At 55.1% G+C, this 15,144-nt stretch overlaps 1 protein-coding gene across 50 annotated transcripts in view; it reads right to left on the bottom strand.

The window, feature by feature from the left end:
- The window catches only part of BCOR (BCL6 corepressor), a 121,445-nt gene that overhangs the window by 9,147 nt on the left and 97,154 nt on the right, over positions 1 to 15,144 (bottom strand). For 30 of the 50 annotated variants that reach the window (XM_082717864.1, XM_082717882.1, XM_082717868.1 and 27 more), the window contains 8 exons: positions 9,090 to 9,350; positions 8,364 to 8,606; positions 7,421 to 7,746; positions 6,891 to 7,145; positions 2,393 to 2,559; positions 1,080 to 1,225; positions 535 to 612; positions 184 to 340 (listed from right to left, as the gene is read on the bottom strand). In XM_082717864.1, the coding sequence (XP_082573990.1) occupies positions 184 to 340; positions 535 to 612; positions 1,080 to 1,225; positions 2,393 to 2,559; positions 6,891 to 7,145; positions 7,421 to 7,746; positions 8,364 to 8,606; positions 9,090 to 9,350 (1,633 nt within the window). Of the gene's footprint in view, positions 1 to 183; positions 341 to 534; positions 613 to 1,079; positions 1,226 to 2,392; positions 2,560 to 6,890; positions 7,146 to 7,420; positions 7,747 to 8,363; positions 8,709 to 9,089; positions 9,351 to 15,144 lie in introns of all 50 variants that reach the window. The other 20 variants (XM_082717844.1, XM_082717888.1, XM_082717843.1 and 17 more) reach the window with 1 other exon arrangement.

Genomic DNA, 15,144 nt, shown 5'->3' with positions numbered 1-15,144 from the left:
TACTCCCCCACCCCCACCCCCACCGACCTTTTCTAGAAAGATCTACTGCATTATGTGGGGTTCACGGCATTCATTCACCCACCCACCCTCACCTGCTGAAAGGGGTTTCTAACCCCTGCCCCCTTACCCCTCCCCCGAGCAGCCCAGTTAGTTCTCAAGCACGTGACAGACAGCCATGCTCACCCCTGAGCGACGGACACTTGGATGTTGTAACACGGTAAGAGGGGGCTTTCCGAAAACTCAAATTCAAACACATCGCTGTAGGCCTCCTCATCATCATCCTGGTCCTCCGGTCCTGGGGGGTTCGCTAAAACATCATAGCCACTCTCATCATCTGGTTCTAAGGGAGGGCAGACGAGACAGAAAGATGTCAGCAAGCAGCCGTGAGAGGTTGGCTGTTGTCAAAAGAGGACTCTGAAAAACTTGCCCAACTCAGTCCTGCTTACAGCACCCGCTGCCTGCCAGCCCTCACCCACACCAGAAAGTTCTGTAACTCATTCACTTGCCACTGAACGGAAAAGGACAACTGCTCACCACACACAGAGCTGCCATAGAATTCCCAAGAGCCATTGGAGTCTTCGTCACTGCGACCCTGTAGGTCATTTAAATAATCTGGAAGGAGAAAAACAAGATAAAACCCGCTGTAGGGGAGGGAATGAAATGCTGGCCAAGGTAGGGGGCATTTCCCGGTGAGAGCTGGCACGGCGCTTCCTGTCTATCCCACAGTGCTCCCTCTTGGGCAACGCTTCCAAATCCCTGTTCTCAGCTACGTGCGCCCAGACCTACGTACCCGTCCACCTGCTTTCCAGACAGACGGACCACCCTCCCTGCCCCTGGCCCACCCAAAAGGCTAGATGGGTAAGTGAAGAATTTTTTCAGCCCTCGTAGGCAAAGACCGTACGTATCTGTCCTCTGAACTACGTATCCGTTCTCGGACAGACTAACTTTCCCCAGCAAGTGTCCCTTAAAGTGAAGGAGAGTGGGCCCAGTGAGGAAGGGGCAGTCCCCGGACATAAGTGTGTGAAGAAACTGTAGAAAACAGCTGGACTACTAAGACCATCTCCTGAACTTTGTCGTACCTGTTAAAAACTTTTCCATAAGTTCGCTGTGGGTCATTTTCATGATGGTTCTACCTGAGTACGTAGCCAAAGTGGGGTCAGCACCATAGGAGAGGAGCAAGCGGACAATTTCCAAGTGATCATTCTCAACGGCATCATGGAGTGGTCTAGGAGAGACGCGTAGTAGGATTAAATCTGTGCTCGCCACGGGACATGTGTGCGTCAAGCCTCCCAGGCACCCTCTTCACCAAGGAGCTGTGCCGCTGCCATTCCGGACAGGGAAATGGAGGCCCTGGGAGTGGCCCAAGGTCAAGCAAGGACTTACTCTGCTATTTCTACACATAACCCTTTCTGAGGCAGGTGGAAGGGCCAATTTCAAACCTAATTCCCAAATGCAAATCTATTTTAATCCAGGGCCCAAGGGGGAACTCAAGCTAAAATGAAACTATTTTCAATGAACTTGAAGTAGTGACACAGACTGGGAAAAAAGAATTTAGGGCGGGGGCAGGGTGGGGTGAAGGACTCACACCATCATGGAAGCCAAAAAGCCAAGCAACTTTTCTACAATAATAATAATAATAATAATAATAGAAGTAATAAAGGGTAAATCCTACTCCTTTTTAAAAAAATGAAAACTAGGTACAAAGTGGGGCCTCTCCAGAAGACGGCGTGCCAGCAGCTCAGAGATGAATGAGCCTGCCTCTGGCCCAGAAGCAGAGTCCCGGGCAGGGCAGGGGCAGTGAGATCTCAGAGTCTTCTGGCCCCTGTCCACTGGGGTCAGAACGCTCCATCTTGGGGGGAAATCCTGTTTGGAAACCACGAGACACCAAATACCTTGCAGTTTTGCTAATTTTACCCCTGTCAGGAAAACCCTAGGCCCTGTCTCCCAGCTGCATCCCACATGCAACTGGGAAAGATGCTAGGGCTGACTTCGACCTGGGCCTCTGACCTGAGGTCAAGGACAGGGTAGGGGACAGGTGTGGGGATGCCAATGGACATAGCAGGTCCTACGGAGCCAGTGGCCGCTGGCCCTCCATCTGTATGTGTTCCTGAGACTACCTATTCACACGTATTTCATACACTGTGATTTCACAGATGCTGACAAAGGGGGCAGGGGTTAAAAAAGTGACAACCTCAGTTATCACAAAAGCTCTAACGTCTTTAGGACTTTCAGTCCAGGGCAGTCCTTAGTAATTTTTAGAGTTCCATTTCGTTTGCCACAAAGGTCTGCTTGATTCCGTTCTGGAAGACTCCAACATTGATGTGCTTAGGTTATCGCTCTCCACCTTCCCTTCTGGAGTTTACCCCATGCCCCAAGAACCAATGCCACTCACCTGGTTCCGTCTTGGGCGCTGCAGTTGACGTCCGCGCCATATTCCAGAAGGTGTCGGACGATGTTGAGCCATCCCCGTGCACAAGCCTCGTGCAGGGCGCAGTAGCCTGCGTTGTCTCGATGGTTCACATCACAGATCTTGTTCTCCAGACAGTACAAGACCACCTCCTATGGGGGGGGGGGGGGGAGGAGGAGACGGGGACGCCATCAGACCTCTGTGCCTACAAGGGCAACCTCTCCAGAGCCTGGCAGTGCCTACTCTCAGAGGTGCACGCGCGTGTCCCTGGGTCCCTGAGCCCAAGAGCAGTTCGGGCCAGCGGGGGCCCTGCTGGTGAAGGTGGCAAGAACACATGTGACGGAGTCCGTGGGTGCATTCAGTAGGTGGTAGTGGAGAGAAAAAGGTAAAAAATATGGATGACCGACGCACAGAGATTAAATTAGCCAGAGAACATTCCTTCACACTGAGAAGGAGGGGCATTGGGTTAGGTTAGCCAAGTCCTCCCGTGCTCCTGCTTGCGGGGTAAGCAGGGTCCAAGAGTGAGGCTCTCTCTGTACCGCCGCTGAACATCGAGAAAGGACAGGACACCACTTCAGATAACCCCAATCTCTCCTTCACCTTGCGCTGCCCCACTGGGAGCAGAATCGATATGGGATATTTGCATAGCTACTTAAGTTAATAAAGACAGGGATCCGAAAAGTCGCACGCTGCAACCTACTCTGCAACCTACTCGTCTTGAGAACTAAACAAAACAAGTCTGCCCCTCCCCCCGCCATCTCAGAAGGTATTCTGTGTCAACGGGTTGCGTTAGAATCACTGTTATTAATCTGACTTCTTTGGTGTGTTAAAATATTAATACGAACAGCTCCTGGTAAGCAGAGCAGTAATTTATTCAATGTTTTATTACCTTGATTAAGAAAGTTTTCAAACACACAGAACAGCGTCTGCCACCAGAAAACACACGGCCCTGCTCTCCTACAAGTCATGCCCAGCAGAGAGCTGTCAGGCTCCCAGAGCTGGGCTGCGCGAGGCTGGCCTACACATGGGGCCGGAGCAAGCCTCCCTGTGACAACTTTGAAGTAACTCCTCTGTTAAACCCCAAACAGGGGTCATTCCAGCCACCTGCAGATGTAAACTGAGATCTACAAACCTTTCGAGGTCTTTCCAGGCCCCATCCAAAGCGACCACTTATTTGGGAGCTAACTAGAATGTTCTACATGCTCACCCCGTGAACCTCATGTGGCATGCTGGCAGAGCTGGCCATCAGTGTCCTGTGGCTTCAGGTCACACCACAGCAGCTCCCCTCCGAAACAGGAGGCGGAAGAAAGAAGGCATGCCCACAAATGCGTTTCTCCGTTCGGGAGCCCAACCTGCCAGAAAGCCCACAATCCTCCGGGCTCCCAGGCCACCTGCCCCAAGCCCTCGTATCCAGGATACCGCATGAAGCTGCTGCTCTTTTAGCAGGCCCTCACTAGCCAGACTCGAGTGGACGGCTGCAAGCTAATGAGTTGTGGTGCCCCAGCCAGGGAGAGGCCTTGTCACATGGCTCCGGGATCAGGTCCGAGCGCCACCGACTGCTGTGTGCAGATCAATTTACCCGGGTCCCGGCAGCCTGCCAGGTGTCCTATCAACTGGGGTTTATTTGCTCTGACAATTATGGCCTTCACCTGGAAACCCCCCCATCGCTACCAGGGTACCTCGAGGTACCAGGGTACCTCGAAATCAAAGGACGGCCAACCTGATGGGTAGGTTAAGTTGACTCTCCTCTCCCAGAGGGCAGAGGAGAGGCAGCAGGCACGGGACGGCCACAGGGCTTTGCCCTCACTGTGCTGTGCTATTTACAGCATTGTCAGTTTCCCCAAATGAGGATGTCACCTGTTACCCCACAGTAACCTCTGCAACAGCCGGAAGGGAAAGTGGCACCGTTCTCCTTCCACGCTTGGGGAAACTGAGGTCTGGAGAGATTAAGAGCCCCAAGTTCAACGAATATCATGTGCTAGACTTACAGCTCAAGTCTTCTGGTACCTGGTCAGTGGGGAGATTCAGAAGTCCCAAGAGGGCCCCTTGAGAGAGGGACGCAATCCAGCTGCTATGAGCAGCCTGCAAGCCCCAGTCTAGTTAGGGGGTCAAGCGGCCTAAAGAACTATGGCTTCCTCGCTGGGAGGGCAGGGGCCTATCGCCTGTCCACTGCTGTCATCCACAGAGAGGACAGGCAAGGCTGTCCACCCAACAGTTCCTGGCTTACGTTCTGTACTAGAAATGGGAGTGTTTGAAGGGCAGCCCACCCATTTCCAAACAAAATTAAACTGTTTTCGTTGGACAATTCTCTGTTAAGCGGCTATAAGCTGAATGCCATTAACCGCAAAATGTAACCATAAAGGCCATAAACCCGACATTGTTAATTAATTAAATGCCTCATTAACTTTTTTAAAAACATGATTTATTCAATTCATAGAAAATTTAACCATCACCACTAAACGCACAAGCATGTGGTTGCACACGGGCATTTTAGCCTAAGAAACAGAAGCCTTTCTACCAGGAGGGAAAAGCTTCGAGTGTCTCCAGCCACGCAAGTGCTCTATTTAACGTAGAGGGTGTTTCTGAACCTCAAGGAGCAACACACAAAGCTCGGACACCCTTTTCAGGACACGCAGCATCCCTAGCTAAGCAAAAACACATGGTGGTATAAACAAACTTCGGTACGACTCTTCCAAGTCAGTGCTTTCATGACACATGCCTTTGCGGCGTTAAACAAACGGTCCTTCAACTTTCAAAGATTGAGACTGCCCAATCTAAATGGCCATCCCCACGCGTTTTAAATTCTCCCCAACGAAATCCCAGAAAGTTGGGAGTTAAAAGTCACTACATACATGCTCAACGTCAAAACTGGTAATCTATGCAACTTACATGCTGAACTTGAGGCATGAAGGGAACCCCCCACCCACAGTTGTTAGGACATAAACATTTCCAAGGGTTCAGGTGCCATCAGAGGCCTAGTACATAGCTTAAAAATGCATGGACTGAGTAAATGCTCCTTGGTCCAGGCCTCAGACCCACTGGTTCCACAAGAAAACCAAAATGGAAACTTCCTTAGAGAACCAACAAGGGTCTCCCTAGGTCTCTGGGCCCAAATGAAGACTGCTGGAAATGCCAAGATCAGAAGCAGGGAGCCCTACCCTCTTGCTCTCACTCCTCTCATCCAGTGTTTGCCGGGAACACAGACCCCTTTTCTCAACCACGACCAGTCATGACCCAAAGAGCTAATAATGCCGGGCACGCGGGGTCTAACTAGCTCAGCGTCGGGTAGAGTATCTGTCGGTCATCCTAGGTGCTGCAGCTCTCAGCTCACGGGAAGCCAACCAGATGCCACAGGGACTTCACCACCCCTAAGAATCATTCCAGAGAGTTCTCTCCAGGCAATCCAGAGATCTCCAGAAGAGGAATACCACCAGAAAAGGCATCAACAATAGCATCTTTAACGGTCCACCAAAACTACCCTCAAGCTAAAAAATCACGGGTGCTCTGGACTTCCTACCAAGTTGTGCCCTGGGAGGGAAATGGGGGTGTGTGTGTCTGGCTTGGGGGTCAAGGCGGTCACACCAGGAAGGGCTCCCCCCCACAGCAGACGGAGCCACAGAGCTGGCCAAGGTATGGGGGCCGGGACTCCGGGCCCATCCCGAGCACCCTCATCTCGCGGGCCCTCATCACAGCCCTGGGCCACACCTCCACACTCAGCCTGCTGAGCCCTCTTTTTTCCACCATTCAACTCCCAGAGGGCTGATGCCAGCATAAAAAATGCCTTTGCCCTGTGGGCTCTTACATCACAATTTCATCTGACAAGCGTGGTGGGGGAGCCGCGCGGGGCAGAGGGGGTAATATATCTCTCAGAGGGCAAGTCCAGCAGCGTGAGGCGGTCTGGGAGAGGAGCAGGCTGGGGGAGGGGGCGGTGAGTCTTAGGCATTGACCGAGTCCCCCCCATCCTCCCCCACACGCCCTCTTGGAAAAAAAAAGACTCTTCAGGTTGTCCCCCAACCCCAAGCCCTACCCAGACATCTCCTGCCCCCTCCCGACAGGGGCATCTCTTTGCCCGGAACAGCACAGGCAACCCAAAATAGAGCTAATAACTTCTCTCCCCCTTGCTAATCAGAATCTAAAAGGGCTCATTAAAATTCCCCCAGTCGCCAAGCCCTGGGTTATGTCAGATTTTGTATCAGAGATAAGTGAGCGAGACTAGAGGGTGCCGAAGCAGCCTACCTGCCTGAACACGACGTGAACATCAGAGAGGCCTTTCTCTTCACGTGGCGACTGAACAAGCCGGCAAAGCGGCAGGAGCAGGGAGCGCGAGCGGGGAGAACGCAAACACCCCGCTGGAATACCGGCCCAGTCCCGGGTGAGGAGGGGGCTGTGTCCGGACCCCGCCACTGCCCACCCCCGCCCCCAGCCTTGAGGAGCCATGGCCAGGGCTCCTGGGATCCAGGCAACCCCCAACAAGGCCCCTCACCTCGTAGCCGAGCCTGGCTGCCCGCTGCAAGAGAGTCTCGCCCGCGTTCTTATTGACGATGAGTCTCCGAGCTTCTGGAGGCATCGGGCGCGACTGGGTGGTCTCTGGAGGGGAGCTGGAGCGTGGCAGCTGCGTGGACTGGGAAGCTGGCAGTAACTGTTGCAAACGGTCGAAGGGCTTCTGGTCCTGCTTGGCTGGTGACAGATCGTAGTCGGAACTGGGCTCAGGCCGCTTCCGGAACCTCCGGACGGTCACCTGTCACAAAACCGGGTGTGCACACAGGTAAGCCAGGCTTCACTGACCCGCCTTCCCAAGTGACAGACCCGAACGAGAGAGGAACTCTCCCCCTTGCTTTTGTTTTGGGAAGAAAAGAGGGTTGCACGGAGGAGCCCTGGGGGGTGGGGTGTGATATTTGGGGGAGGAATGTGGGGAAAGAGAACCTCTGTCCCCAGAAGCAGAGGCGGCAAGCAGGTGGGGTGTGCTGTCCCGGGCCCAAAGGGGAGTGGGGGTAGGGGGTAGGCAAGAGGTACCTTGCCGTCCGTGTTCTCCACATAGTAGTCTCCCGCTAGGGATAAGCCCTGCCTGGGCTCCTGCGGGATCAGATGCTTGGTTTTGCACAGTCTCTTCCCGGATGGTTTCTCGCTGTTGTCGGTGAATTTCTGCAGCAGGGAGGCAGCCTGGCAATCCTCTTCTTCGTCTGTGCACAGCACATCTGTCTTCTGGCTTTCTTTAATTTTCTGCTGTTTGGCAGGCGGCCTCGAGGCTGGCGTGCAGCTTGGCTGAGTCTGCTTTTTGCCGCTCGCATTGGTGGATGAAAGGCTCTTCATGGGCGGAGAGCCGGAGAACACAGGCAAGCCTAAATCCAGAGGGGGTGGCGGCGGGAAGGAGGGAGGGGGAGAAGAAGCGGGCGTTACACAGTTGTAGCCGGTGCGGAAAGAAAAGCCCATTGTTAGCACTGATCACTGGAGCGGCTTCAGTTTTTAAAGATATACCAATTATGTTCCCAAAGCATTAATATTTTAATTATCCCACATTCAAACAGCAAGTAGGTTAACCCACAAAACGCCAAGTGGCCCCAAGTTTCCTCAAAGGACCTGGACAGGAGGAGGGCAGGAGCCAGCTCTTCCAGATCTCCCACCCCCCAACCCACGGGGCCAGGGTGGGGGTGCGGTGGGGGGAGCTGGGTGCCCAGGACCTAAATAGACCTAAATAAGCAGACACAGGCTGAGGCTGGACCGAGGGCACCGGCCAGCCCCCTGGGGTTCCCCAGACGATGAGCTCCCTCCTGAGCTCCCCTCACTACACACTCCCTCCCCAGGGCAGGACGGGAGGTTGGAAGGATCTGAAAGGAAAGCACTCCCTGCCTGCCTCGACCTGGTCTGTCCATTTCTCTGGCACTCGGCTCCTCCTGGGGCCCTTGCCCACGGGAAGGCTGGTGACCCACCCTGCAGGAGCGGGGCGGCCTCTGCGTACCTTGTTCATTGTCACTGGATTTGAGGGACTCCTCCGACCAGCTTCTGTTGCCTTTGGCCTCAGCCCTTTTCCTGCCGGGTTTCTCTTCGGGGCTGTTATTGCCCTGGACGGTGACCTCAGGCTGAACCGCCTGGGTCACTTCCTTCCTGCCCTGGCGGCCAGGTTTGCTCTCTGCTGCCGACACCTGCTGCTCCCAGCGCTCTCTAAGGTGCAGCAAGTGGCGTTGCTTTTTAGGATGGAGCCCTGTTAATTCAATGCACACCTTCAGGTTGGTCAGCTCACTATAATGTGGGTCTTCTAAGTGGTTAGAGGAACTGTTTGTCATTTCCCTCTCAGGCCAGTCATCTAATGGAGAAATAACTACAAATTAATCAAAAAGCCCCCTGGGGGGGGGAACAAATTGTCTTACGCATCGCTAATAGGGGTGGGGGTGGGAAGGGGAGTGAGCGGTCCCTGCCTCTGCCGGAGCCGGTCACCAAGTCTCTCGGAAGGGGACTTATTTGGTATCTTTGGCCATCTTTGGGCTCAAGCTCCTGCATCTGGCTTTGGGCACAGGGGAGGCATGAGTGGCTTCCCCAGGGCTCCAGGGCGGGAACGGGGGACCGCCACTGCTCCGCACGAGGGACTCCCCCTGGGCGCCCCGTGGTGAGGGCAGGCAGCACAGTTTGGGTCTGGCCGCCCCCCCACCCCCCGCATGCGCAGGCAGCTGAAGCCAACTGAGCTCACCTTTGGAGACCCGTCTCCGCTTGGCTTTCAGCAGAGGGTCCTCGGGCACCTCTTCCACAGCCGTCTCGGTGAGGCTGCTATCACCTGATACTTTGCGCTTTCTGTCTAGCCGGAGGGTGGGGCTGTGTGGCATGTCCACAGCCGCCTGGTCAGTGGGGGACTCGCTCACAGGCTGCCTGTCCACGAAATATTTCTCCACAGGAAGATCTTTGTCCTCTGGAGCTTCAAAAGGATCATGTTTGTTGCCAGCACTGTATTCGCCTGGGGAGGGGGGGGACAACGGCAGGACAAGGAATGAAGGCCCAAACGTCACTGTGAGAACACAGGACCTCCGTGCCCATCCATGGTAATCTGCCACACACAGACCCTTCTTCAGAACACCGGGGCCCTCACACGTTGGAAGCACAAAGGCCACCAAAACAGAAGGTCCCAGGGCTAGGACAGCTAAGTAGAAAGCGACTACGACGCTCAACTTTCTCCTTGCACCTTTTTTAAATTGGGACGCGAGGAGAATCGGAAGATGAGGCATCACAACTTCACAACGCCTAGGTCCCTTCCGGGTCCCTTCCCGCAGGCGGGCAGGTGACCCTGCAGCAAGAGCCAACCAAGCCAGGGCTGACCGAAGAAATCTCTCGGGCAACATTTGCTGAGGGCATTATTTTGAAATAAAAGGATGGCTGTGTAATAAAGAGAACAAATAGCTTCTACATGTCATCTGCAGAAGGGACCGCATCTGTGTCCCCTTGGGTCAACTGGGAGATAGCGAAGGAGGGGGGCTGGGGCAGGGAGTGTTGGCAGGCAGAGAAGCTGGGGGACCAAGGGAGATGGGAAGAGGAGCCTGGGGAAGCCAAAGGAGAGGCTTCTTGGTGTGCCCACGAGGGTCAAGGGCAATTTCGAAGAACTCAACCTTATCGCTACTCGTTCCCGGCTTTCTCACATGGGAGGAAGGGAAAAAGTGGAAAGGGTGTATATTAGCCGCCCCCCACCCCCCCCACACCTCAGTGACACCATGCACACCCATGGGACGTCAGTTATCCCACTTGGCACTCCCTTCATGCCTTCCTTCACAGGCAAGCACCTGAGGACATTCCAAACACCAGGCTCCACCCCCTTGGCCCACAGGTGTGTCTCCTTGCACTGCTCCCTCCAGCGCTCCCTAAGCCATGAGGGTGGGCTCCTCACCTCAGGACCTTTCCTTAGATCACCTCAGCTCAACATCATGCGCTGCTGTTTTTCTAGTCTAAGAAATGGCTCGCCAACGCTTTGGGTCACCTTTCTTCTAATACACACTTAATTCCCTAAGCATCGCTGGGATGTTAAGGAGCGGGAGCTCGGTATTCTGCTAACACTGAGCAGAAACTGTGCGAGTCCATCTCTTGATGAAGTCAGAAACACACTCTTCATATGCCAACCCCATTCCTCTTGCGTTCCCCACCCCCACCCCCGGGGGCCACTTCAAATATCCCTCCCTGCTCCTGACCAGCCCACGTGGTTCCCCAATTGGCTTTTTCCTGGGGACATCACCACCATTTAGTGGTGGTCAGTTGCGTGTGTGCGTTGAGGGGTGGGATCGATCCCTGGCCCCGGCTAGGCTGTGCTCTCAATGGTGGAAGGACCCAACCATGTGGGTCTACTGTCATGGCTGCGGGAGGACACAAGGCTCAGTGGCAGGCGGGACGCGTGGCGGCCCACGTTGGGCCCGGGGGAAGCAGAGGGGTGGGCTGTGAGTGTCACACGCCCGCTGCTCTGTGACCCTCCTAACTGCTCCAGCAGTAACAGCTCTACTCTACAACTCAGCCCCCTTCACTTGTAAAGTGGGACTATTACCGCCAGCTGCCTCCCGGACTGGGCTTCATAAACACAGGCCAAGACCAGTGGAGAGAAAGGCTGGGGAAATCAGTGGACGGGACACCAAGACTGTCAGACAAGCTTTCATGTTAGCCCCACTGCATAAAATCTGGAGCCGTGAGCCCTCCCAGTTGACACCATTTGGCGTCTCTGGTCAGCCTTCACAGAGAGCCCCGTGGGAAGCGCTGGGGATCAGCGCACAAATATAGGAACCAGCTTATGCCATTTTAAAGTTAATTCAGTGTACGTGTCGTCCCCGCCCTGAGATAGGAAAGATGGATCAAAGCAGATGATCTGAAAGCAGGGGTGACTGGGAGGTGATGGACACCTTCTACGGTCACAGTCAGGCAGCAGCTTAGCTGGTGTGGGGCCCTGGCCACCTTGGTGCCCACACCTGAAACGTTCCCTGATCCGTTTACGCCTCTCTCCCTCCCAAGATGCCACTTCTGGATTTTACACTCTAACCGCAGGTGTCATAATCACCTGTACCTGTAATAGCCCCAGGTCCCCTAATGAGGCGTGCCTTGCTCCGGGAGAAGGCTTTCCGTGCATCTTCACCTCAGCTGCAAACTTGCAAACCGTGCAGTTCACGTCCCACCTAGCCTGCCCAGCCGTTCGCCGTGGTCAGCAAGCAGCCACCGACTGGACACCTCAGCTCTCTGTTGCTCACTGCACCACAGTGTCCCCAACAAGCGGACAAGAGCCCTTCCCCAGGTCTCCTCCAGGCTTCCCACCAAGAAGCTGCCGCCTGAGGGCAGAGAGCACCCCGTTACCCACAAGGAGAGGGAGCAAAGTCGCACCCGTGCCCCCCCAGGAATCCTCCTGCCGCTATAGTCACAGGTTGACAAAATCACCTATTCACACTACATCACTGAGCTGCTGTCTCCCCTGTTCCGCTAGAGGGTCTTTCCCCAGACTAGGGTCCCCCATCCTTTCCACAGCTGCCAAGCCTCTCAGGCAAAGATCCCAATTGGACTGAGCCAAGACCTGCCTCAGTAAGAACCCTGAAGAGCAACCACCATGAGGAACCAGGAGACACATCGCCACCAGCTAAGGTTGGGGAGGGGAGAGAATCATCACAAACCAGGCCCAGGGCTCGGAGATGAGCCGTTCTGGCCAGAGCTCATGCGGTTACCCTTGAGAGAGAAGGAGACAGAGAGCTGGATACAGGGGACCTAACCACTGGGTCGGCCACCACCACTACTCTCAGCCCTTCTACAGGCGGGACGGCACGCGCTCTTGGTCACCTGATCGACGCAGACGTGAATGTGGCTGTGTGGTTCGTGGCTTAACACCTGCTCCCTGTGGCGCCAGTCCCGTGACTCAAGGGCCTCCCACAATTTGTTCTGATTGTGTCATAGCGCCACCTCACAGAAAGCTCGCCATGGCAACATTTATGCCTCAATGGGGGCAGCAAAGCAACCACCCCCCGCTGTCAGGGGCCAGTCCCCCACCCCCCTCCCAGTGAGCCCTCAACAAGGCAGGAGGGTTCCCCATGATGGGAACTCCCTCCTCTGCATGTGACTGTAGCACCCCCGGTAAAGGCTAACCTTGTGGGGACTCAAGGCCTCTACAAAAGGGATACGGGGGAACCTCTGATCCCAAACTCAGTCTAGTTCACCAACACGCAGGTGCAAGGCCTGAGAAAAGCTTCGTGAAGTCCTCTGACCGAGGCTTCCTCCAGGTCCTGCCCAGGCACCCAGACAGGGCAGATCCCGAGTCTGCTCCAGCCAAGTGGCTGCCGAGGGAGACCATCACTCCCGGTTCATGGGGGAAGGGACTGTCCCTGTCCCTCCCCACCTTCAGAATGCCACTGATGTTTCCTCTACTGATAAACCTCCAAAGCGACAAAGCCTCCTAAAGGCATCAGCTGGACTTTTAAAATAAAAACTGACTCTGACCACGAAAAAGACATGAAAATCTCGACCATGGGGTTTCTGACTACATTCGCTCCTGTCAGGCCAGCCCCTCCCGGAAGCACCCATCATCTTAGAAGCTCCTGGGGTCTGCGGGAGGGAAGGGAAGCCTGGGGAGAAGGAAGTCATCTGGAAGGCATCCCGTAACTTCCTCAGAGCCCCTGCCCACCCCCACCCCAGCTCCCACGTGCTCACAGCTTGGCTCTCGGCCACATGGACCCCGGTGAGGAGAGAACCAACGTGGGGCAGGGCCTGAGCTCACGTGGGCTCAAGACACAAGGGCCAAAAGGACAAGACAACCCGTTAACTTGAAGCCAAATGGATCCAGCACCTACTGTTCCCTAGTTGAGGACGTGACAGCAAGGACAATGGCTCCTCTAGGTCACTCCTCCACAAACTGCCAAGTCCCCATAAGACTGGGGATGGTGACCTACCCCCTTCTTTGCCCCCATCCTTGAAAGTGAGCCCCCACCCCCGCCTTCCCCAATCCTTCTCCGGCCCCTGGTGATGACCCAAGCCTTGCTGCGTGTCCTGGGTGCTCCAGGAAAAGAACCCAACGGACTGAGCCTGGAGGGACTCCGGGGAGGGGAAGGAGGGAGGCCTTTCTGAGTCATCTGGGCTCTCCTTCTCCATTGACCAGACCGAGTATTCGACTCTAGGATCAGCAGGAAAGATGCAGAGGACATAAACTTCCCTGGGAAGGCAGCCAGGGTGAGTGAGATGGGAAGAACAGCAGTCATCCCGGGTCTGGCCAAGTTACTCGAAACCCAGACAAAGGGCAAGAAGACTCAAGGCTGCCTAACTTCCTGCTCCCTTCCTCCAGCCTACCTCACCCACGCCCTCTCCCCTCAGAGAGGCACCTACCTGTTAACTCAGCTTTGCTCACGTCTATCAGGCCTCCCTGAGAGGCTTCCCCAAGAGCTGGCATTATGGGCAAATCAGAAACAAAGGCTGTCCTCGTTTCTGCTTTACTGAACAGCAGCTCAGACCCTCCAAGCTTCCCTATCAATCCCCCTGAGGTGGAAGAGTAAAGAAATCTTTACTCCAGGCACATCAGAGTCCCCGCCACTGACTAGCAACAAAAACTCCCTTCTTCTGAGACTAAAGGAGAACAAATGGTCCTGGCATGGCCTACCCAGAAACCTGGCCACAGGCCTTTGTCGGACCCCAAGGCTGACTGTGGGAGACAGGGGGTGGGGGCTGGGGGTGGTCTGTGCCCACAGCAGTAAGAAGCGCCCTCTCCAGGGGCACAAAGTCTCCCAAACTCCATCCAGAACCATAAATTCTCCCCCAAACACCATCAGGCACCAATGAACGCCAAACCCATGACGCCCAACAGCACGGAGCCCACACAAATGCATCTCCCATCCCTGCCTGCCCCGTCAGGAGGATTCTGCAACCCCCGTCACCTTGACACTCAGCCAGACGCCCAAATTTACCCTCACGAGTGAGGTTTCCAAGGTCTGGAGCGCCCTTTGGGCCCCCACACATGCGCATTTAAAAGAGACGGAGAAAGACCTTCTCCACTTGCCACCCACACACCGTGGTGGCCAGGGACATCTCGTGGGCAAATCCCACGGCCCCAGACCACAGCGGGGAACCCACTGCTGGGCCCGAAGAGCGATTTGAGAAAAGCCCTTGCTTCCTCTCCGTTTTGACCAACCCAACAGAATACCACCTCTGTCTGGCGGGAAGACCCCCTCTTTATATTGGTTTATTCCACACCCCTGGATCATGCTGTCAACATCTAACCGTGGCCAACAAACATGCCACTGAAAACAATGATCTCCTCTCTCTGGTGCCCTCAATAGACCCCGTCCCATTTTAACAAAACCTTTATCTCTGGAGGGAGAACACGAGAACCCTCTGTCCCCTGGGAGGCTGTCGCTGTGGTGGGTGGGGAGGCACCTTTGGCTGGAAGCATCAGCCCACTGGTACCAAAAAGAAGGGCAGGGCAGATTATCTGCACCCACTACAAAACAGGACACAACACACATGGCCACGCTTATGTCTCCCGTGGTCATTCCCCTGCTGGTATCGTATCAGAACGTCACTAACTACAGGACCGGTATTTCCCTAGAAAAGGAGAAGCGTCCCAGGAAGTCGTCTTCCACGGGTACCTCCGTCCCTGGACACCACCTCGTTCAAACAGATGATCGGTCCTTCCCTCCTGGACTGGTGACAGCGGCCTATTTCTCTGAGCAGCCCATCAGCCACAGGGCTACAGCAATGAACCGCTTCCCCATCGCCTCCCTGAGCTCTGGGAGCCGTGCCTCCCACCCCACGCACCA

This window comes from Mustela nivalis (genome assembly GCF_964662115.1).
Source record: "Mustela nivalis genome assembly, chromosome: X".
Lineage (NCBI taxonomy): Eukaryota > Metazoa > Chordata > Mammalia > Carnivora > Mustelidae > Mustela > Mustela nivalis.
Note: the sequence above shows the minus strand (reverse complement) of the source record. Positions and strands in the feature narration are given on the sequence as shown.